Source organism: Schistocerca cancellata, chromosome 4, assembly GCF_023864275.1.
Source record: "Schistocerca cancellata isolate TAMUIC-IGC-003103 chromosome 4, iqSchCanc2.1, whole genome shotgun sequence".
NCBI lineage: Eukaryota > Metazoa > Arthropoda > Insecta > Orthoptera > Acrididae > Schistocerca > Schistocerca cancellata.
Window position 1 is genome coordinate 775,828,223 of NC_064629.1, and position 25,960 is coordinate 775,854,182.

The window sequence follows — 25,960 nt, forward strand, 5'->3', positions numbered from 1 at the left end:
AATCTAATCTAATCATGAAAAGAGACTGTATGTTGTCTGAATTTAAGTTCAGAATGGTGTCAGGATGCCCATTGAAGGGCAAGTTCAGGAGAACTAATGTTGGGTTGGAGAATCTAAATAGACTGTTGTGTAGCAGACACTAAAGTCCCTTGAGTTATGCCGTAGTGTAGGTTGGTTCAGCTTGAGCACTCAGGCACCCACGGGCAGTGGTAGACAAATGGGTGTTGTACAGGCAGGCAGCTGTGCTGTAGCATACACGGCTCTACTGCCAAATTTAAACTACATGACCAAACAAGATAATGAATTCCTTATGTGATGGAGGAGGCTGGAATTGGAACCTAGAAACTATCATTAATGAAATACAGATCAGAAAGTTATGTGAGTAAAGGATGGTTCTGATAAAATGAATTGTATCCATGTTGCACCTAAAGTTTAAGAAGCCTGTTCTTAATTTTCCTTTACAAATACACTCCTGGAAATGGAAAAAAGAACACATTGACACCGGTGTGTCAGACTCACCATACTTGCTCCGGACACTGCGAGAGGGCTGTACAAGCAATGATCACACGCACGGCACAGCGGACACACCAGGAACCGCGGTGTTGGCCGTCGAATGGCGCTAGCTGCGCAGCATTTGTGCACCGCCGCCGTCAGTGTCAGCCAGTTTGCCGTGGCATACGGAGCTCCATCGCAGTCTTTAACACTGGTAGCATGCCGCGACAGTGTGGACGTGAACCGTATGTGCAGTTGACGGACTTTGAGCGAGGGCGTATAGTGGGCATGCGGGAGGCCGGGTGGACGTACCGCCGAATTGCTCAACACGTGGGGCATGAGGTCTCCACAGTACATCGATGTTGTCGCCAGTGGTCGGCGGAAGGTGCACGTGCCCGTCGACCTGGGACCGGACCGCAGCGACGCACGGATGCACGCCAAGACCGTAGGATCCTACGCAGTGCCGTAGGGGACCGCACCGCCACTTCCCAGCAAATTAGGGACACTGTTGCTCCTGGGGTATCGGCGAGGACCATTCGCAACCATCTCCATGAAGCTGGGCTACGGTCCCGCACACCGCTAGGCCATCTTCCGCTCACGCCCCAACATCATGCAGCCCGCCTCCAGTGGTGTCGCGACAGGCGTGAATGGAGGGACGAATGGAGACGTGTCGTCTTCAGCGATGAGAGTCGCTTCTGCCTTGGTGCCAATGATGGTCGTATGCATGTTTGGCGCCGTGCAGGTGAGTGCCACAATCAGGACTGCATACGACCGAGGCACACAGGGCCAACACCCGGCATCATGGTGTGGGGAGCGATCTCCTACACTGGCCGTACACCACTGGTGATCGTCGAGGGGACACTGAATAGTGCACGGTACATCCAAACTGTCATCGAACCCATCGTTCTACCATTCCTAGACCGGCAAGGGAACTTGCTGTTCCAACAGGACAATGCACGTCCGCATGTATCCCGTGCCACCCAACGTGCTCTAGAAGGTGTAAGTCAACTACCCTGGCCAGCAAGATCTCCGGATCTGTCCCCCATTGAGCATGTTTGGGACTGGATGAAGCCTCGTCTCACGCGGTCTGCACGTCCAGCACGAACGCTGGTCCAACTGAGGCACCAGGTGGAAATGGCATGGCAAGCCGTTGCACAGGACTACATCCAGCATCTCTACGATCGTCTCCATGGGAGAATAGCAGCCTGCATTGCTGCGAAAGGTGGATATACACTGTACTAGTGCCGACATTGTGCATGCTCTGTTGCCTGTGTCTATGTGCCTGTGGTTCTGTCAGTGTGATCATGTGATGTATCTGACCCCAGGAATGTGTCAATAAAGTTTCCCCTTCCTGGGACAATGAATTCACGGTGTTCTTATTTCAATTTCCAGGAGTGTATAAATGAAGAAAAGAATCAAGGTAGCAATTCGAAATATTAAAAAGTGAAAAATATGGACACTTCTGGATTTCAAAATGTTTGTACCAATCAAGAGTTGTTAGTGTCAAATAAAACTCAAGTCTTGGTGAATTCTAATGGGCAAACAGAAAAGAATGCAGTAACATCACAGAAAATATATTGCAACTTGTCACATGCGGAATGTTAGATGTGAGTTTACAGTGAATAGTGCACTTGCGTAAAAGTAATGCATTGCAATTAGACATGTTGGAAGTAGTCATTTTGATCTTAGTCAGTCTGCTTGTTTTAAGGGGCATTATTTTGCAAAATTTTTGAGAAGATGATGTAATAGAATTCTTTTCGCTTTGTATTTAATAACTTTCCGAACCATTGGAATCTTTACTGGTAAGTAATGGTGGTCACTTTTTCTTTCAGTTTTGTAACTATGTGCTTCACTTTTCTTTTGAAATTGTGTTTGATTATACTGTGAAGATACTATGAGAATGCTTGAATCCTTGAAGATGCACGTACACATATTACGTGGATTAACATTATCTTCACTGCTCATTTTTGTGCACACAATTATTTCCTTCTAAGTAATGAATTACCCCATAAAGTTATGCCTTAAGATGTATCTTAAGTTATCGATGTGTTTATTTCTGAAACAAGCAATTATATGAAGAGCAAAAGTTGCTGAACATGGGTGTCTGAGGAGCTCAGTGATGTGGGTGTTCTTTCCCCCAAGTTCATATTTCCATAATATGTACATCCAAAAAGTCTGAGCATATTGCCATATTCATTCACTGACTTCATTTTATGTCCTATATTAACAGTTGGTTTTATTATGTTTACTGTACACAGTGATTTTTTCTAAATTTAAACAAGAATAAATTCATAGAGAACCACTTAATAATTCTTTGAAAATATAATAAATAGTGTCCTCTGTTGCTGTCTTTCTAATAAAATCAGTTACAACACTTGTGCCATCTACAGAAAGTATCCTCTCTCATGATGTATGTTAAGGGTATTGATGGCAGAGGGCATGGGTCATATTTCAGTGGTGCCAGTTGGGTCTAACAGCAGATCAGCTTTCACTAGGCACGACCTGCACCTCAATAGGTATGGGAAGAGGAGGCTGGCAAAGTTTATAGGTGACAGTGTAGTGAGTGGTGGTGGGATCACTCACGGAAAAATTCCTGTAGTAGATGGTGTTAGAGGTACACCTTTTTTAGATTAAAGTCAGCTGATAGGTATAACTGCTTAAAGGAAGTGTCTCTAACTTGGGGCTCACCTTCAGAGGATGTCATGTTTCCAAGTAGAGAAGGAATTAGCATATTTCATCAAAATGTGAGGTATTAGAGATGAAGTTAGTGAACTGCTTCCAGATATTGACTCTGAAATTATAGGTAAGTTGGAGCACCACTTAAATAATTTGACAATTCAGAGGCTTCCTTTACCAGAATACAGATTAGCTGGCTGTTTTTCAAGGAGTTCCTTGTGAGGTGGGGAGTGGCTCTGTACGTAAAAACAGTATTCCTTTTGAGTCCATAGACCTATCACGGCACTGCACTGAACGCATAATTGAATGTTGTGCAGGGGCAGTTAAATTCAATGAAACTAAACTTCTAATTGTTGTTGTTTATAGGTCCTCTAACTCTGACTTCAGAGCGTTTTGGCCCAAGATAGAGAGGGCTCTTAATTGACTTTGTGGGAAGTACCAGAAGTTAGTTATATGCAGTGGCTTCAATATAAATTTTGTGTATGATGGTGCAAGAAAAAGCATGTTGGTAGATCTTCTAAATTCATATGATCTGATGCAGACTGTATTTTTTTTCCCAATCAGGGTGCAGGGGAACAGTAGCACAGCTGTAGACAATATTTTTATTCATTCTTCATTACTAGATGGGCAAATTTGTTAGTAAAATTGGGAATGGCCTTTCAGACCATGAGGCACAAGTTTTAACACTAAAAGGCTTTATTACTCAAACAAATCTCACATGTAATTACAAACTATGTAGGAAAGTTAATCCAACAACAATAGAGATTTTTTAAAACCTTGTCAAGGAACAAGAGTGGCAGGATGTTTATAGTGCCGATAACATAGATGATAAATGTAATGCTTTCCTTGATACATTTCTCATGCTCTTTGTGAGTCGCTTTCCATTAGAACATATTAAATGGGGAACTAGCAGTAATAGGCAGCTGTGGTGGCTGACTAGTGAGATAAGGATATCATGTAGAACAAAGTGGGAATTATATCAAAATGTTAGAAGTAGTCACAATCAAGCTGCAGTATCCCATTACAAACAGTATTGTAAGGTGCTTAAAAATGTTACTAGAAAAGCAAAGAGTATGTGGTATGCAAAGAGAATAGCTCATTCACAGGATAAAATTAAAACCATATGGTCAGTTGTGAAGGAAGTGTCTGATCAGCAGCACAAGGTCGATGATATAGTCAGTTCACAGTAAAAATATTTCTGTTACTGATAACTCAGATATATGTACAGTATTTAACAATCATTTTCTGAGCATTGCTGGTGAATTAAATAAAAATTTAGCTTCTACAGGGAATCATATAACTCTCTTGGAAAATGCCTTTCCGAGATTGATGTCTGAAATACTCCTCTGTGATGCAGACAAGGAGGAGATTGAGTGAATAATTAAATCACTGAAGACTAAGGACTCTCATGCTTATGATGGAGTGCCTAGCAGAATATTAAAGTACTGTGCTGCACATGTTAGCCCTGTATTTAGCCATATTTGTAAGCTTTCCTTTAGGAATGGTCAGTTTCCTGAATGATTAAAGTACTCAGTAGTAAAGCCGCTTTATAAAAAGGGAGAAAGGGGTAATGTAGATAATTTTAGACCTATTTCTATGCCATCAGTGTTTGCTGAAGTTATTGAAGAGGCTGTGTATGTAAGGATAATAGATCATTTTATATCACACGATTTGCTATCAAGTGTACAGGTCGGCCTTTGAAGCCGTTTAACAACTGAAAATACTATATTCTCTTTCCTTTGTGAGGTACTGGATGGGTTAAACAAAAGGTTTCAAATGCTAGGCATATTTTTTGATTTAACTAATGTGTCTGATTGTGTTGATCACAAAATATTGCTCCAGAAGTTGGACCATTACAGAATACGTGGAGTTTCTCACAATTGGTTCACCTCTTACTTTAGCAACCAACAGCAAAAGGTCATTATTCACAATGTTGAGAAAGGCTGTGATGTGGGGTTTGAGTGGGGTCGGTCAAGTGGGGGGTGCCCCAGGGATTAGTGTTGGGGCCACTCCTGTTCCTTATTTATAAATGATATGCCCTCCAGTATAACGGGTAACTCTAAAATATTTCTGTTTGCTGATGACACTAGCTTGGTAGTAAAGGATGTTGTGTGCAACATTGGCTCAGTTTCAAATAGTGCAGTTCATGACCTAAGTTCATGGCTTGTAGAAAATAAAGTGAATCACAGTAAGACTCAGTTTTTACAGTTTCTAACACACAATTCAACAAAACCTGACGTTTTATTTTCACAGAATAAGCATGTGATTTGTGAACCTGAACAGTTCAAATTTTTAGGTGTTCAGGCAGGTAGTGAACTGTTGTGGAAAGTCCGCATTCAGGATCTTGTTGAAAGAGTTAATGCTGCCATTCTTACTATTCGAATGGTATCTGAAGTGAGTGATCGTTTGACACGAAAATTAATCTACTTTGCTTATTTTTATTGGCTTATGTCATATGGTGTGAGTAACTCTTCCCATTCTAAAAGGATATTTTTGGCTCAGATACAGGTGGTTCGGGCAATAAGTGGTGTAGGTCCACAAACCTCTTGTTGACCCCTGTTCATGAGTCTTACTTAAACTTGTCAATAAAGTGGAATATCATTCACATGTATGATGTAGATGTATTTTATTTTATGTCACAGAAAAGACAAAATTGTTAGCTTATAGGCAATAAAGAATGCAAATTTTCTTAAAAGTTCATATTCCCCGGTCAGAAATAATACTACCCAGTATTAATTGTAAGTATTGTTTTTAAGGGGTGTAGGATGTCAGACCGGCAGATGGGGAGTAGAAGAGACACCACTAGACATTTTAATTTCCTCTGTCCTAAATATAGGGTTGATGGCTCCCATTTTAGAATTCCAGAGAGCAAAAGACACTGACATGTGATGGAAGAATGCTTTTCTTCTTCTGATACACTGGCATCTTGCAGAATGATCTGATCTAAAACAGCTAGGACAGGTAAATGCCCTCGAACACCTTTGCTGTAAGTGTGTCCAGTTAATATCTTGTCAACTTTGGCACACTTAAGACCAAATAACATGTCTTACATTTCCTCAGACATATATATTTTTATATCAAACTCTTCAGAACGATGTGCACTACAAAAAGAGCATATTTTTGAAAATCCAATTTCTTTTTTAATTTTTGATGTCCTATCTCAAATTGGGGCCGCGACTATCAAGTTTTTGTCCAGTTCAGAAATATTGTAGATCTGGGGCTCTCTGTGGTCATGTCTGACCAAACTCTTGCACAAGGAGAAGCAGCTTGATTTATGGTGTAATAATCCTCTTCCGCAAAATCCTTGCAAGTGTGTGGTTGGCTAATTTTTAATGCTACCACATCTTGCACATGAAAGTGCACAAATGACCACTTGCATGGATGAATAGTATCATTTTCCAATCACCACGACACTCAGAATCCATGAATATCTTCATTAATGAAACCATGTTAAAATACTGTACCCCCCCAAGCAGCAGTATGTCCATTCTCTTTGAGGCAAAATAGCTCATTCTTGAATTTATTTATAATTGATGCCAAGCAAACATCTGTCTCAATTTTTGTTGTACAGTAATATCTTCAATATTGCTCAAAATGTTGAAAACACATCTCTTTTTTCCTTCTGATACACTGGCATCTTGTCAACTGATTTGCAGCATAAACTAAACACTTCTTTCAGCCCAGACTCTGCCATTGTGTAATCAGTGCTCCCCATGCAGAACATCAGTGTATGAAATCATTCCAATCACATGGAAATAATCCCAGACTGGATTTCTTGAGGCTTTATATACAGAGGTTGTTCCAAAGTAACAAAACATATGGCGTGTTGCTGCTGGCTGTCATTAGCAGCATATTGTAATGCTGTATACACTGTATCATGGTAACTTGCTGGTGAATTAATGAATGCTATGAAATTTACTGCATTTCTTTCACCATTAATTGTGTTACTGGCAGACATCATTCAGGAACTGCTTAATTCTCTCTTAATTATGGCAAATAAGTCCTCAGTTAACTGGAAGTCACTCCACTATTTAAACATGAGCACAATGAAGTTATTTTGTCTACTCACATAAGAGAACTGGCAGGAAATGCTGGGGAAGGTACACTATGTGATCAAAAGTATCCAGACACCCCCAAAAGCATACGTTTTTCATATTAGGTGCATTGTGCTGCCAGATACTCCATATCAGAGACCTGAGTAGTCATTAGATATAGTGAGAGAGTAGAGTGGAGCACTCCACAGAACTCACGGGCTTCAAATGTACTCAGGTGATTGGGTGTCACTTGTATCATATGTCTGTAGGCAAGATTTCCACACTCCTAAACAATCCTAGGTCCACTGCTTCCGATGTGATAGTGAAGTGGAAACGTGAAGCAGCATGTACAGCACAAAAGTGTACAGGCCGACCTTGTTTGTTGACTGATAGAGACTGCCAACAGTTAAAGAGGGTCGTAATGTGTGATAGGAGGACATCTATCCAGACCATCACACAGGAATTCCAAAATGCATCCAGCATTTTGTAATAGTGATGGTACCCTCAGCTGTATTTATGGGTCTTACTTGCAGTTGATTTCAGTGTCGCGTTACGGCATCCTTGGGTCCTCAAATGATACCAGGTGAGTGTGTGGACACTGGATAATCTTTGTTATACTTCTCATAGTGGGTACAAAAAATCGATGTCCACTATGCTGAACCTTCTCTCCCGTTATGGTGTGAACAATGGAAGTACATCAGTGAGACTATTGAAATTAATATTTCTTAATATTCTATATGGCACACATTAATGTGCGGGTATTTACATATATATGACAGCATATTTTATGAGCCTTTGACTGAAAAAGGAATATTTTCTGTATTTCACTATACATATTAAAGTTTTCAGTTAATCCTTGGTGTGAAGAGTTTCAACATCTTTTGCATCACCTAACTTAATATGAGGGGATACCTTTTTTTAATTGATTCAAGCAGATGTTACATTTTATTAATGATAATGATGATGAATGTTATAAAATATTTAGTGACTGTTTTAATACCACATGTGTGGTTTTTTTAATTTTTTTATGTTAAAGTGCTAAATTGTTGTTGTTTTTTTTTTTCTTTTAGGTTGAATCTTTAGTGGGATATAATGTCACTGACATTGCTTGTGGTAGTGGTGATGCACAGACACTTTGCATAACTGATGATGACAATGTGTGGTCCTGGGGAGATGGTGACTATGGTAAACTCGGCCGTGGTGGTTCTGATGGCTGCAAGGTCTGTACTGTAAAAAAAAAAAATCAGTAATTTACATCTTTTCGTGCAGTATGCGGGATAAATACGTTTTTTGTGTAAAGTTAACGGCACATAAATGGATCCATGTTTTTTGTATAAATACGTATCATGAGTCTCCAACAAATGACAGGTACCACTTGCCTCTGTTCACCAGAAATGTTGCCCATCAGATGTGTGAGATATTATTGACTGGAAATTTGTTTGTCATTATCTAGGGGTTGGGGGTGGGGGGTGTCATTCCCAATGTGAAACATGTCTTCCAGGTGCCATGAAGAGTGCAGGCTGCAGTCAGCTGCAGGTGGTGGCTCACAGTGGTACCAATGATGTGTGTTGCTTTGGATCAGAAGTAATTCACTCTGCTTTCCAGTAGCTGTCTGAAGTGGTAAGATGAAGGCAGAGCTCAGAATCTGCGGCATTGTTGACCACACTGATTGTGGACATTTGGCACAAACAAAGTGGAGGGTAAGAAACTTACTGGCAGATTAAAACTGTGTGCCCGACTGAGACTCGAACTCAGGACCTTTGCCTTTCGCGGGCAAGTGCTCAGTCATCTGGTAGAGCACTTGCCCGCAAAAGGCAAAGCTCCCGAGTTCGAGTCTCAGTCGGGCACACATTTTTAATCTGCCAGAAAGTTTTGTATCAGCGCACACTCCGCTGCAGAGTGAAAATCTCATTCTGGAAAGTGGAGGGTCTTAATAAGAGGCCAACTCAGACAATTCTACAACTATATAGACTGCAGATTCATTGACTCACATCATAGTATATGTTGGAATTGGTCTTTCATTCTTTCTGTTTGAACAAAAATACTAGTGACAAGTTCAGTATGAGATGAGAGTTTGACATACAACAAAAACTTCTGGCTGGCTCCAGTCGCTCGAAGAATGAATGCTGTGAAATACTGCAAGCCCATGATTAAAGGAAAAGCCCATTGAACTGCTATGAGAAATCCAGCCAGATTTAAATGCCAACCACACTATAGGCTCACAGCACAGCTCATCAACAAGTGGATAGCCATCACATGTCATAGACTGGTTACAACAGTAACTTGTTGTCATTGTGTGGGCTGCTTTAGTCCCCTATGGAGACTATGGGATCACATCACATGACATGTGATAGTGTCTTGGAAAAGTGCAAATAAGGGTAGAGTTTGAAAGGTAGGAGATTGAACACGAGATGAGTTTTGACCTAGGAAAATTTTGATTATAGTTGTAAATTGTTGTAGCTGGGTTGGGAAAGAACCAGAGTTCCAAGCCATCATAGAAATCACTATACCAGAAACTGCTTCAGGTACTGAAAGCCAGAGATAAGTTTAGCCAAAGTTTTTAATGAGGGCCCAATGGTGTTCTGAAAACATAAACTAAATTCATTTGAATGCTGTAGATTTTTTATTAAAACCTTTATTTCCCAGGAACGCAACATAGAAAACTGTGATTACTAGTTTCAATTGCTTAAACAGTCATTTCGCTGTTAACATCCTTAAGGAAATGTCAGCTTACAATCGTATTTACAATATATGGATGTGAAAAATAATATGCAAACATCATTGTAGCAAATCGAATGTGACATGAGGTAATTCATCCTATCCTGTCTCTCTCTCTCTCTCTCTCTCTCTCTCTCTCTCTCTCTCTCTCTCTCTCTCTCTGCCATATTGAAGGTGGACCATCCAGAGATGAATATCAGAGTACTTTTTCTGTCAAATCAGTACATTTGATTACAAACACTATTCAATTGTACATCAGTAAAGGGACTGATGGTATCGTTATTGGTGGTTATATGATATCCGTGCAAAGTGTTTCAATATATGCATCTAAAGATAAAAATGTAAAGTTGCAGAAAATATAATGTTATAAGGAGAAAAAGCACAGAGAAAAGAACTTGTTTGGAACCTTCAAAACTACTACCAAAAATATTTTCTTCAGGAGCTAATGAAAAAAGAAAGACATGAAAAGATATGGCAAGGGACAGGTAGAACAAAAAATGCAATGAGTATGCAATGCCAGTGTCATGTCAGTGGATAAGTTGGACATAGATATAATCTGAACAGTTGTATTTAGGTGACAAGCAAATATCACACAGTGAGTTGTAAGGTATATGCCCAGTTTGGCATTCTATCCAAATCCAGAATGTAGTTGCCTGAAAGTGAGGAAATAAATAGCAAAGTAAATAAAATGAAAATGAAATATTTGGGAAGAAAGGAAAGGAAAGGTATATTTACTTGTCACCCACTATGAGGCAGAGGAGTGCCTTTTGAATATATGTGACATGAGTTAAAAAAATTCTAAAATGAGATATGACTCTCCACAGAACATCGATATGTTGTGGAAAACACTGAAGAGCAGTTGCCTAATAGCAACTTAGCATTTGCTGGTAATCAAACTCTAAGATATGATGTGAACTACTAGTAGTTGAACAAAGCAAACCAATGATTTTTACAATAAAATGCGCACAAAAATATTACTGCTAAGTTAAAAGTAAGATTTGATGGACTATAAAGATGCATTTACACTGAGTTTGAAATGTGTTTTGCAACAATGATTGCAGCATTGTTTGTAACTAGTTGTGGATTCCTGATATTTGCAATGTGTTGCAAACACAAAAACAGTGTCCCATGACTGTGTTGTTTGAGGGCAAAGGAAACAATGTTTCTGGTCTGCTACCACTAAATGCAGCTATACAGAGCTGCTGTTTGTGCTCTGTCCTATTTTGTATAGTGTTGATGTTCTGTTACCTTTCGAAAATGTATTGGACAAGAAACAACGTATATTTACTCATCACCCACTATGAGGCAGAGGAGTGCCTTTTGAATATATGTGAAATGAGTTATAAAAATACTAAAAAGAAGTATGACTGCCCACAGAACATCACTGTGTTGCTCAGCACCAACTGCAGTGGTGTGGAGAAAAAACTGAGGTCTCTTGTAGCTCTTGTAACAGTTGTGAGAAAAGAAAAATTGAAGAGAGCAAGAAATCTGGCAGCGGTAAACAATTTTTGTATAAACCAAATTGGTTTGGTTTCGATTATTTATGGCTCAGGAGCCAAATGAAATAAGAGAGACAACCACAAAAGAAGTAAACAAGGTTATGCTTGCTTACGTTTATTTGTATTCTGTACTGTACAACAATATTCAGCTGTAATTATTTTTCCATGGTACAACTCCTTGTGGGTTTTCAAAGTAATTTGTAAATTCATCACAGATTTCTTTGTCTGTGTTTGACATTCTCTTTGGTATATTTGTGAGTGCAGTAATAGATGGGGCTGCAGCATCTCATCTCCGTATCATTGGAACCACAATACCTGTCTGTAGGCAATAAGAATCTGAGCTTCCTTATGGGCTGTAATAGCATCTTCACTCATCATTTCTCCTTAAAAAATTGTGGAGGCATGCTGTTGTAATAGTGATAGTTCATGCCTTCTCAGGTTTCAGTAATAGTTCAGTTTTTTGTGAAATAGCTCACTTATAGAGGCATTCTTAGAAACAGTTCCATCTGAAATCAATCATGCGTATCCAACATCAGCATACAAACAGTTGTAATTGGTGTCAACAACAGCAGGCAACACAATGCTAAATGACCCTGTGTAATTGTAAAAATCACTCCAACCAGCAACGGAGCACTATAGGACAATGTACTTCCATTGAATTCCTCCCACACAGTGGAGGAAGTGGATACCTAGCTGAACTCACTTTCTTCCTCATACCATTCATCTACTGCAGAATGTTCAACAATAACAACAGTGACAGCACTATTCAATTGGGAACTTTAGGAAGTGTGTTGTCAAGCAATTATGCAAGCTGCTGCCCTAGGAAAGGACAGACACAAAAATAGCAACAACAACAACGACAACAACAACTACACACACTCTTTGCGGCAGAGGTGAATTTGTACAGAAGGAATATTGGGGTTTGTGCAGAAGAGTCGAGTTGTTAATGAGTGTAGATATGGTGGTGGGATCATCAACTGCAGATTCACCAGTCACATTCATTGGAACTGCCAGTGACAATGGAATATAAGTACTTCTGTTTGATGAAAATTATGATGGTTTGGAATAATTTTAACCTGCTGTAATCAATAAAATTTATGTTTCAGTGCTATTAACATAGCTGAATTGTCTTTACATAATCCTTAAATTCTTCAGCCAGAGCTTCACACACTGCAGAAACTATCTGAGATGTGGCTGGCTTTGAAATGTGGAATAAATATGCAAGTCTTTGATAGGAATCTCTCAGTGCCAAAACATGAAAGTTAACAGCTAGTATTTGCTTCACAGGAATTGCTTTTCTGAAATTTGCATCTCTTTGGAATAACTTGCCCTGTAATCTTCATTAGTATTTTGAAATTGGATGGTGACATTCTAGTGAAGTTACAAAAACCAGAACCATCTTCCAAATTCATCATGTCATTTTTGCCATGTCTTCTGTAGTATGTTTTTGTCCATCAACAGCAACTATCTCTCATTTTTTGCTTATTTTGTCGAGTATTATTTTGCAGCAATGCAGCACCAGCCATCCTTAATTCACCATCTTAACTTGTCGTAGTGTAGCTCTTGATGCAAATACACAGTGTGTCTGCCAGCTCAGCATAGCAGACAATGTGAATACATATGTATAAATGTTGATTGCTAGTCCAGTTAGATGTGCAAACAATGAACATTGTTGCCAACATGTTGCAGACTTTGGTGAAACAATGTTGCGAATAGAAACATGTTTTTAAACTCTGTGTAAACACAGCTTAATATACACACACATACACCTGTACATCTACACTGTTCTAGTTAATTACACTGAGCTAGCACTGCAGCTCGAATGGGGAACTGAATTGTGTTGGGTACAATGGGCATAAAGAGAAAGGAACCGGGAGCAGGAGGGAGGGCTGGGGAAGGTGGCTGATGGCTGGGAGGGAGAGGCAGCGGGCACAAGGAATGGGAATGTAGAACTACTACTCATTTGAGATGAAGATATACAAACAAATCCACAGCAAGGTTGTGGGCACCCATATGGCTGCTTCCTGTGCCAATCTACTTGGTTCATCTAGAGAAAACCTTTCTAGCCACCCAAAATCTGAAACTGCTTTTCTGGTTAAGGTTCACTGATGATATTTTCATGATCTGGAATTAAGGCCAACGCACTCCATCCGTATTCCTCCACAGCCTCAACACCTTCTATCCCATCCACTTCACCTAGTCCTCTGTAGCGCAGTGCTCTACTTTCCTGGGTATTAACCCCCAACTCTTTAATGACTTGATAGAAACTTCTGTCCATACTAAGCCCATCTACCATTGATCTGCCATCCCTGTCAAACTAATAAGCCTCTTCCATATAGTCTGGCCACGTATGGATGGTGCATTTGCAGTGATGAACAATCATTTGCCCAGTGCGTTGAAGGTCTTAATAGGGCCTTCACAGACAGAGATTACCTCTGACGTAGTCCTCAAACAAATTTCCCATATCATATCCACACATAACCTGATCCTCCGACCACCCCCAGGAACCAAATGCAAAAGAGCATGCACTATTTTTCACACAGTATAATCCCAATTGGGAACAACTTTGTCATGTCCTTTGCCAGGGTTTCAACTACTTCTGATGCCCAGAAATGGAGAACATCCTACCCACAATTCTTCCCAACCCTCCAAAAGTCACATTCAGCTGCCCACACTATCTATGCAGTATCCTAGTCCGTCCTTATGCAACACCTACTCTCAATCCCTTGTCTTGGGATCAACACCTGTGCAGTACACTTACCCATCACATCTTATACCAGTCTGCATCACAATCATATCCTGTCCTAGCAGATGGAGGGCTACCTGCGAAAGCAGTCAAATCCGTTAGTTGGCTAGTTACTTGTTCCTTAAATCATGTTGTTGATAAATGGTATGATGTGAAAACTATGAACAGAACAACAAAAAATATTTATATGCCAATTTACAGTTTTTTCTGTAGACATGACTTATTATTTTTATTCAAGAATTTTCTCATGGTATAAAAGGAGCTGTTAAAAAAAATCTTAAATCTGCATTTCGAAACACTTCTGGTATTCTATTTCTGTAGGTGGACTATAAACGAGTTTTGCAACTGCTAATTTCACCACTTTCTGTGGTGCCAAAATTAAGATTCAGTAAAGGATAATGCAGATCCTTCTTCTGTCTAATGTTCTGTTTGTGAATAGTTCTGTTACTCTCAAATTCGGGTGAATTTATAACAACTAATTTAGAAGTGAATAAATGTCCGTATATGTTGATTTTCTTTATTACTAGTTTCCATTGAAGTGACATAATTCCAAGTTTGTTACTAGTGCTTGCTTCTTTTCTATCAGTGCAATTTGGTTAACTAACCAAAGATGAACTGAAGGTGTGAAGATTGTATGAAAGATTGTTTCATTGCACATAATTCAATTTTTTCTGCATTATCTTTGTTTGTTACACCTAAAATATTTAAAATAACTTTTTTTGCAGTCAATTACTTTTTACACTACAGGTTCCCATGAAGATTGAATCATTGGCAGGTCTTGGGGTTATTAAAGTGGAATGTGGTTCACAGTTTTCTGTAGCTCTAACCCGTTCAGGAAGTGTTTACACATGGTAAGTATATAAACTATTTCAGTTTACATAAAAAATATATTATAGATCCACCAATATTGACATTATATCTGTTGGGGGCAGTCTATGGTCAATTATTTTAATTTTTCAGTACTCTTACTGGCCATCTGAACTGCAGCTCTCTTACATATAATTATTGTTTTTGGCTCAGTGTAGCTATCTTTAGCTCTGTAACTTATGAGGTACACATGAAATACACTCAGCAACTGTTCAGGCAATGGACATCTACATAAGGACGAAACATGTACTTGAAATTAGTGTGTGTAGTAAATTCAACAAATTAGCCAAGTCTTAATCTTGTGAACCACCATTTCATATGATTTCAAGTTAAGAGATGCTACTGCCACATGATTTACATGAGCTCATACACACTGCTTCTTATCACATAGTTAAGATGAAATACATGAATTTGTGGTGTTGACCGTTTCATACTATTTCAACTTTTGCTTCAAAATATTGTGCTTTAGGCAACCAAAAACCCTAACCAAGTTACAAAAATAAAATTGCCAGTGAACATAACTCTGTTTCATAGATTCTAATGTATCACTTGTTCAGTGTTGTGAAGATTTTGCATAAGATTTTCCAATATGTATTGTAATGTCATTAAATGTTGTAGTAATTAGAGTCCCTGGTGTTAAGCACCTCTTAGTTTTACGTAATTCAGGGGCTGGACAAACATATGGAAATTCTGTGAGAAATGCATACTGAATGTAAATGCAGGGGCTAGCCAAATCTGTAGGTTGTGCTGTTGTATTTGACCATGAACAGCAGCTGTGCTATGTCCTCAGTATGCTGCAAGTGTCAGTTGTGATCAGAACAGTGTTCTGTGCAGTTGTGAGTGCTTTATGTTGCAACTATGTGAACTTGAATATGGGAAAATTGTGGGTGGGTGCTCCCATAACCAAGGTAGTTGATATATTTGGTGTTTCAAGAGGCAACATGTCAAGATATGTACTGCACACAGGGAATGCATAAAAAAATCATCTGCTAAGTAACAATACAGGTGAAGTGTGTGTTGAGTGGTTGTGACATATAGTCATTCAAGAGGATCGTGACAAAAAAAATGGAAGTTTCAACAGCTAAAAAAGTCACTGCAGAACTGTGTGTTGTACTTGCAAACCCAGTCAACAGCAAAACAACATGAAGGGATGCAGGCTTTCCCGGTGTATGCTGCTGATGAAATCTTCTCAGGCTTCCATCCGCGTAGCTGCATCGAAAATCCACGACGTTTCGAATTACACTCATCAAAACGTCGCGGATTTTCGACACAGCTACCCGGATGGAAGCCCGAGAAGATTTCATCGACATGAAGGGAGGTCCCTAAGTAGGGAATTGGAGGGCAAGCTGGAGTTCTGAAACCAAATGATCCAAATGCCTGTAACTGTAAAACAGTGTGCTGAAGCCATAAAACTGGACTATGGTGAAGTGGAAGAAAGTAATTTGGTTGAACGAGTCTTGTATCTCACTTTTTCCAACTTCTGGCAGAGTTTATGTCCCAAGAGTGAAACATGGTGAGGTTTCATTGATCATACGGGCAGCCATATTGTTGTATGACATGGGCCCCATGGTTACTCTGCAAGGCTGCATCCCTGGAAAGGATTATATGACCATTTTGGTTGATCAGGCATATCCCATGATATGGTGTTTGTTCTTCAATGATGATGCTGTGTTCCAAGATGAAGGACCCCTTTTCATACAGCTCACATCATCCAGGAATGGTTGTATGAGCACAAGGATAAATTCTCGTATCTCCCCTGGCCACCACAGTCACCAGATCTCAATATTATTGAGCCTTTGTGGTCTACTTGGGAAAGAAAGGTGTGTAATCGCTATCCACTTCCATCATTGTTACCTGAACGTGCCACTATTTCACGGGAATAGTGGTACAAGATTCCCTTAAAAATCATACAGGACCTATGTTTATCGATTCTGAGATGACTATGAGCTGTTTTGAATGCCAGCAGGTTTCTGACATTGTGTTAGACGTGGTAATGTGTTGTGTTTTTGGTGTTTCCATATTTTTGTCCACCCCTTGTATATGCTAATGTGCTTGATAACCAAGAATTTAAGAACAGTTAAGTTATTCTCATTGCTTAATATTTTAGGACAATGGTTTTTCAGAGTGGCTTATGATTATGTAGCAGAACACATTGTACTTCTCATTAACAGATACAATCTGTATTTCACAAATATTTCATGCATTCTTCATTTGATTTTTCATTTGTTATCTTTGTTGTTTATGTATTGAGAAGCAATCAAAGACTTCAGAATAGACATTTTACAAACCTAGAAATACAGAAGCAATTAAGAATTCAGTGAAGTCCTAACAACATTTAGTGGATTCCTCAAATGTAAACGCCTCAGTAAAATGTAATTTAAGAGCCCTCTCTCCCATTGCCCCCCTCCCCTCCTCCAGCTCTTAGTAGTGTTGCAGTCCTTCAAAGTGTAAAATGTGGAGGACTGTAAAATACTATAATGTGAAATTCAAATTTCTTTGTATGTATTTTTATGTCATAAACTAATATTCAATACATTTTTGTCCCTAGGGGGAAGGGAGATTACCACCGTTTAGGTCATGGGACTGATGACCATGTAAGAAGACCTCGAAAGGTTGCATCACTACAGGGCAAGAAGATAATTTGTATTGCAACAGGTAATAAAACTTTGAGGCCTCATCAACTAGTGAGTTTTGAAATATATAAATATCTAACACTGTATGTAAGGAAACTAATGAGATTATAAGTCAAATACTTTGATAGTCTGAAATTATTCAGTTACTTTGTAGCTTGACAAGTACTCCAGATTTATTAAGTCATTATAGCTATGATAGTAAAAAACAGACTTGCACAGGATATACTTTGTACATACTAAAATATGCATTCGTGTGCAGAGCACCCTGTTGCCATAGTCATTAGCCATACTAACAGATTAGTTTTCTGTGACTATTATAATAAAGGATAAATGTATACACCACAATAAGTCACAATATTTAAAAATTGTTAATCTTATCACACTAATTTATTATCACTGTGTTTTGAGCTACTAATGGTCGTCATCAGGCATAGAGGCATCCAAATTATTCAAATATTATTTGTGGTACTTATACTATTAGGTAGATTATCACTTATTTGTTATATTGCTATGGACTACATCAGGTTCAGAGCATATACTTTCATATATAGAAATGACAAAAATGTATGATGTATTTCTTGCCTAAAGATGTGCTATCATGTAAATGTTTTTGATGATACTATGCAGATGACTTACTGCATGTATGTCCACTGGCTGTTTCAGCTCTGTTTTGGGTCATACTTCACTTTGCACAATTACTTTAAAGAGGTGCTAATGCAGCATAATGTATTAATACATAACAATTAAATATATGTGCTTCTGATGAAAAATTAGTGTGTTATATTTGCACAAATCATTGCAACATGAACAAAAGTATATATTTATTAACTGCCTATAAAACCACGTGGAAAATGGTAATAACAATAAAACACAGAGAATACATTACTACTGGAGTTATGTAGATGACACAGTTTTAATATTTAATGGAACTGCTGAAGAAAACAACCCATTGTTCGCACCTTCAGTAACACACATGAGAATATTAGTCATAGGACACAAACAAAATAATACATTAAACTTCCTGGATATTACCAAACCAACATCAGTCAAAAGTTGCCTATCAAAATTAATGTGAAACCCACTGCCACTGACACAACAATATCAAATAGTTCCACACATCCCATTTGCCGTGAGAAAGCTGGTTTCAGAACCCATGTATACAGAGCACATAAATATCCTATTAACAAAGTGAATTTCCAACAAAAAATGAAGGTAATTAGAAACGTAACATCAGTTAATAGTTACAAGCCCTCTACAATAGACCAACATTCAGCTATGTTTTCTTAATAAATGTTCTACAGACATATGTACACATATGTTTTCTAAATAAATGTCCAGTGTCATATTTTAAATGGATTGTAATTACTCAACCCATTGTGGATCAAAAATATTTGTTTCCAGGTTCATTACACTGTGTTGCATGTAGTGACCAAGGTGAAGTCTACACCTGGGGAGATAATGACGAGGGACAGCTGGGTGATGGTACAACAAATGCTATCCAGAGACCAAGACTTGTTGTCGCATTACAGGTATTGTGATGAACATGCTTGGGTCAAATATGTTAATGCAACTATTAGTAAAGTAGCACACCATTAATGAAAAACTAAAAGACTTACAGTTGCTGTACTTGACATGTTATAGAATGTAAGCAGCCATTGAGTGTCTTTTTACTCCAGATTTGCAGAGACAAGCACAACTGTGAAATACAATAAGAAGGAAAAATTAATTTGGATGAAAGCCAGGTATTAGGATTTTACTTGGTTGTAGTTTCAGAAACTTACTCCATGCCACTTTTGGATAATCCTCATACCTTCAAATATTTTCCTGCACGTAATAAATTCAACTCAGTAATCAGCAATTAATTATGATGTGGTGAACTAAATATAAAACCATTATAGAATAAAGAAAGATAAGAAAATTATACAAACAAAGAAGAACACTTCTTAAGACTGTAATGAAACTTGAGAGATTTAAGTTATTTCTTATGGAGTTGCTTGACAATGAAGGAAATTGAAAGGATGGTGAGCAGAAGAGAAGAGAAAATTTGCAGAATAATCTTTTTAGACCTTCAGGTGGAAGGATATCTTGTAGTCCAGACAGACCACAAGAGCTGCTATGAAGAAACTACACTGGCCAAACAGGTAGAGGACTGGTGAAGTTATTGTGATTTTTTCTGGGTAAAGTCTCATGATTGGGACAGCTATGAGTGAAGCTACTCAGTATTATTACAGTTTTAATTACTTTGATGTCTTAGGTAGATATGTTACAAGTGAAACTTTGCTCAAGTACTGGAGATCCAGAAGTTATTAGCATTAAATGTTAGTGTTCACTTCAGGCACTGAAAGATGATGTAGGTTGTCAGTGATGTGGCTTCTTGTAATCTTTGCCATAATGAATTAGAAGTAGGATGGAAGCAGGTCAGTCAATATGTGAGTTCAGAACTGCCATGTGGAAAAGTGTAATTTCAAAATGTAGACTTGCTTTCAGGGAATGACAGGAAGTGTTAAGGCAGTCAGGTTATGATTATCTACCTGCATCCACAGACTGCAATCTGTGCTATCATTTTCAGAATAAAATTTTCACACTCTATTGGGGTATCTACTGATATGAAACTTCCTGGCAGAATGAAACTATGTGGCAGACGGAGACAAAAACTCAGGTTGTTTGCCTTTCAGGGGAAATTGCTCTATCGACTGAGCTACTCAAGCGTGACTCACAAATCAACCTCACAGTTTACACTATGATTTTTTCACAGATTGTAGGAATAAGCCTCAAAATGTACTTTACTGCAGCAAGTCTTTCAAATCTAAATTGTCCACGTATTGATAATGGTCTGTCAGAATAATACTGATACCCTAAGGAATCAAGATTGTCTTATCCTGCAATTGTAGATGGAGGAATCAGAGATATAGGTCCACTTGTGATGTAGTATTTACAATCTCAAAAGGAGCACTTTGAAAGAAGCCTAAAACTCAGACAACTTGAATGACAATTTTTTCTAGAAACATTCATCACACTCTTTGAATAATTTTTCCTTTTGGAATACTGCAATCCCTTTTGGGTAAATTAGGATATAATTTTGGAGGAAACTAGAACTATGGCTTAGTGTGAGAACACAAAGGATGCCATGCTGTCCAGTGAAGTTAAACACATATATGGATGTACACAAGGAACGTGGGTTAGCCCACTAGCCAAGTTGCAGCAGTGCCCCGAGGAGTAGAATATCATGCATGCTTTCCCTTGTCTGTAATATATCTCATACAATTTTAAATAAACTATTTGGTAAAAAAAATATTCTTTTGCATCTTGTAGCTTTACATGTCAGCTTCATGGTGAAGTGTCTATCATTTTGTTAATGGACGTAGTTATTTTGATATTTTGCATTTATGTAACACACTTAGTGAAATTCTAATAGTTTGCAATGTAAAACGGAGGTCACTATGATTTTGTATTTGGTTCATATTAGATCATATATTGCTGTTTATGAAATTTTGCTAACATCTTGAATTTTTCCTTAGGCGTGTGTGTGTGTGTGTGTGTGTGTGTGTGTGTGTGTGTGTGTGTGTGTGTCTATTTATATATAACCAATGTCAAGAAGAAGGATTTCATGCAGTGTACTAAGTTCCACCTGTGCACACAACAACAGAGCGAAAGATAACTGTTTATAACATTCTTTGCATGTCATAACCATTTCAAGATATTGGAACGGGTTTTTACTAAATGATAGCGTGCAAAGAGGAGAGTATTTTGCCAAATGCTTACCGTGCTGAACTTCCTTATCTACCATAATATATGAGTAACTAGAGACATTTTTCAATAGAATAATATAATTTTGTAAGGATTATTGATAACTGCTGAAATGAGCATTAGTGTGGAAAGTGTAGAAGTTAAACATTTATTTCTATAGTGAGGATGTGCATTTTCTTAAGCTATTGTCCTGACTTTTGCTCAGTTCCTCACTTAATAAAACCACTGTTATAAGATTTACTCACAATTGCAACTGCACTAACATGTTAATGGGGTGACATTGTGTAGCCTCTGATGTGTCTTCTCAAAAAAAAAAAAATAAAATAAAAAATAAAAAATAAAAATTTAAGTTTTTAATCAAAATTCAACTCTCTGATGATTCCCCGAAGAAAAAAAAGGGTAAAAAGCTTGGAGCAATTAAATTGCTCTGTCTGTGGCAATTTCAGGGGAATCCTGTAACTCAGTGTGCAGTGTGATTTTAATGGTGAGCAGGTGTTATTAAAACTCACCAAGGAATTTTCTTCCTACACTTAAGTTATCTTTGAAATATGAAAAAATAAAGCAAATAGTGTACCATCTTCCCAACCCTATCACTACAGAGTCAGGGAGTGACTTCCTTCATTTAAAATATCTTTTAATTGATCAAACAATGGAAAATCCATTAAAATATTATGAGAAGGAAAGTTGCTACTCACCATATTGCGGAGATGCTGAGTTGGCATTAATTATGAGTGCCTTTTTTTCTGTGCCTATCTGTGACTCAGCATCTCCACTATATCGTGAGTAGCAACTTTCCTTCTCATAATATTTTAATTGATCACCAATACTGACTTTGACAAGTAGTTGTCAAAGTTCTGGAAATTGTCAGAGCTTTTACAGCTTCAGAGTTACGAGAGAGTTTATTGTCTCACCTCTACTCTGCATCAAAAATACAGCATTGATCTGTTATAAATATCCAATGTGATGCCTCGTCCATTAAATTTTGGGCATGCAGCCGCAGAAATAAAATTTCCTCCACCGATATTGTGGCTGCGTATTGTCAGGCCATCCTCAGAGTGACTCACAAGTCTGACAACTAAATGCCAAGCGCAGCCTTATATGCTCCGCCATGGTGGTACTGTGCATGCGAGTCACAGATGCTGCTCGGCGGCAAAGAAATACGCTTACACATTCACCGCCTGTGGTGAAGGCATACAGGCATTCGATTCGCTTATCAATGTATGATCAGCGGCGGTGACACAATGACGACTTCTTTGCAGCTTAATTACCACAAGAGCTGAATTCCATGCTTTGTCCAAATTAAAACCATGATCTCTATTTTTTAAATTATTAGCTAATCTAATCTCTATACCTTCCTAGAAGACAGATTCCCAAAAGGAAGAGGTGGATGTTAAAATCTTCACATCACTGTAATTCCTGGAATGCCCTGTATCAGTACAATGTTCGGCCACAGCTGACTTGTCTGGCTGTAATAAGCGTATGTATCTTCGATGCTCCACACATCTCTCCTGAATGGTGCATGTCGTTTGACCTATGTACGACTTCTCACAATTTCTGGAAGGAATCTGATACACGCCCACTTTATAAAGCTGTAAATCGTCCTTCACAGAGCCGAGAAAAGCTACAATTTTCGTGGGGGCCAGAAGATCACCTTAACACAGTGTTTCTCAAGAATACGGCCTATCTTCGAGGAAAGAGCACCCACATAGGGCAAAAATGCACTAGATCTGAAGGAATTACTAACTTCTTCCCCATCACATACCTGCATTCTAGGTTTTGCAGTGATGCTCTACGAATTTGTTGTGGAGATAATCCATTCGATGTAAAAATGCTCTTGGGGTATGTGAGCTCTTTTTGCAAATTGTCTTTATCGGATACATAGTGCGTCCTGTGCACTAAGGGTCTTAAGGACACCTACGCCCTGTGAAGGGTAATGGCAGCTACTGGCATGAATATATAGATTTGTATTTGTTGGTATCCGGTATACGGCATGTCCTAATGTGCCATCAACTTTACAGTGAACGACAACATCCAAAAAGGGGAGCAGCCATCTTTTTCTATTTCCATAGTAAATTTGATGATAGCATGTATGGAATTCAAATGCTCAAGAAATTGTTGTAATTCATCCATCCTGTGCGGCCATACCAGAAATGTGTCGTCCACGTACGTCTCTTATCAGCCAACATTTTGATAAGAAATTATGGCCTTATTTGAACATGTGCTTTTATCATTTTATTTTCAGTTTAATGGTGAATTTTATGGGCAGGTTGATGGTGTTGCTATGGGAAGCCCCCTCTCTCCTCTGGTAGCTAATTTATTCATGGAAGACTTCAAGGACAAGGCATTGGACTCAGCAAGTTTTAAACCAGCGGTCTTCTGGAGGTACGTGGATGACACATTTGTAGTATGGCCGCACGGGATGGATGAATTACATCTATTTCTTGAGCATTTGAATTCCATCCATGCTAGCATCAAATTTACTATGGAAATAGAAAGAGACAGTTGCCTCCCCTTTTTGGATGTTGTCGTTCGCCGTGAAGTTGATGGCACATTAGGACATGCCGTCTATTGGAAACCAACATTCACAATTCTATATTTTCATGCCTGTAGCCACAGACCATTGGTGCCCTTAAGACTTTAGTGCATAGGGTGCACTGTATATCCAATAAAGACAATTAGCAAGAAGAGCTCACATACCTTGAGCATTTTTACATCGAATGGATTTTCTCTGCAACAAATTAGTAGAGCATTCAATGCAAAACCTAGAATACAAGTATGCGATGGGGAAGAAGATAGTAATTCCTTCAGATCTAGTGCATTTTTGCCCTATGTGGGTGATCTTTCCTTGAAGGTAGGCCGTATCCTTGAGAAACACTGTGTTAAGGTGATCTTCTGGCCCCCCATGAAGATTGCAGCTTTACTCGGCTCTGTGAAGGACGATTTACAGCTTTGTAAAGTGGGTGTGTATCAGATTCCTTGCGGAAATTGTGAGAAGTCGTACATAGGTCAAACAACATGCACTGTTCATGAGAGATGTGTGGAGCATCGAAGATACACAAGCTTATTACAGCCAGACAAGTCAGCTGTGGCCGAACATTGTATTGATACAGGGCATTCCATGAATTACAGTGATGTGAAGATTTTAACATCCACCTCTTCCTTTTGGGAATCTGTCTTCAAGGAAGGTATAGAGATTAGATTACCTAATAATTTAATAAATAGAGATTGTGGTTTTAATTTGGACAAAGCATGGAATTCAGCTCTTGGGGTAATTAAACTGGAGAGATGTCGTCATTGTGTCACCGCCGCCGATCATACGTTGATATGCAAATCGAATGCCTGTATGCCTTCACCACAGGCGGCGCATGTGTAAGCGTATTTCTTTGCCACCGAGCAGCATCTGTGACCCTTATGTGCAGTACTGCCATGGTGGAGCATATAAGGCCGTGCTTGGCATCTTGTCATCAGTCTTGTGATGCACTCTGAAGATGACTGGACGATACGTGGCCAAAATATCAGTGGTGGATATTTTATTTGCACGGCTGCATGCCCGAATTTTAATGGACTATTCATTACGCTGCAAGAAGATGAAAATGCACAGTTTGTTGCCCGTTTTGCCTATGAAAAAGACTGTCTACAGTACACTTGTCAATATTTTTTTCAGAGTACTGCTGTGCAGTGTGGTATCCTTCCCAGATAGGATTAATGGAATAAATCGAGAAAGTTCAAAGAAGGCAGCAAGTTTTGTGTTATTGAGAAATAGGGGGAGAGTGTCGTGGACAAGATACAGGATTTGGTGTGGAAGTCATTAAAACAATGGCGTTTTTCACTGCACCAGAATCTCTACGAAATTTCAGTCACCAACTTTGTCCTTTGAAAGCAAAAATATTTTGTTGACTCTGGCCTACATAGGGAGAAATGATTATCATAATATTTTTTTTCTTTTGATAAGGGAAATCAGAGCTTGCATGCAAAGATATTGGTATTTGTTTTTTCCATGTGTTGTTTGAGAGTGGAATAATAGAGAATTAGTGTGATTTGCAGAGTAGCCATGTAGATGTATATGTATATGCAGCTGTAGCTCTGTCAATAAGGTTACAAAAAACATAATGGTCATTACTATATGAACTTCTTGAAGCCATGTAGATGCAGATGTTGATGCAGGTGTAGCTGTGGTCAATAAGGTTACCAAAAAAATGATGGTCATTACTATATGAACGTCTTGAGAGTGCTTATTAAGGTGAAAATAGATTATAAATTTGTAGTAACCAAGTAATAAATGGAAACCATCCAGCTAACACAAATATGACTTTATTCATAAACCTCTGAACAATAACAAAAATAAGCTTCTCATGACTCCACACATAACAAGACAACGATCATACAGAACATGTAACTTAAGCGATACACAGAACAAATGCTATAATGATATGAGCGATACAAACTAAAAGACATAGTTAGTGTAAGTCAGCATTGCTGCATGCATATATATGCATGAGTTGCTGGTAGAAGGTGTGGTGGATCCGTGCTGTGTGCACGCTTCCTACA

The 25,960-nt window shown here is 38.6% G+C and overlaps 1 protein-coding gene across 1 annotated transcript in view; it reads left to right on the forward strand.

The window, feature by feature from the left end:
• LOC126184598 (E3 ubiquitin-protein ligase HERC2) overlaps positions 1-25,960 on the forward strand; it is an 812,863-nt gene that overhangs the window by 680,495 nt on the left and 106,408 nt on the right. Inside the window, exons 72-75 of the mRNA XM_049927039.1 lie at positions 8,273-8,422; positions 14,913-15,016; positions 17,581-17,687; positions 19,067-19,194. Coding sequence (XP_049782996.1) covers positions 8,273-8,422; positions 14,913-15,016; positions 17,581-17,687; positions 19,067-19,194 — 489 coding nt within the window. The remainder of the gene's footprint in view (positions 1-8,272; positions 8,423-14,912; positions 15,017-17,580; positions 17,688-19,066; positions 19,195-25,960) is intronic.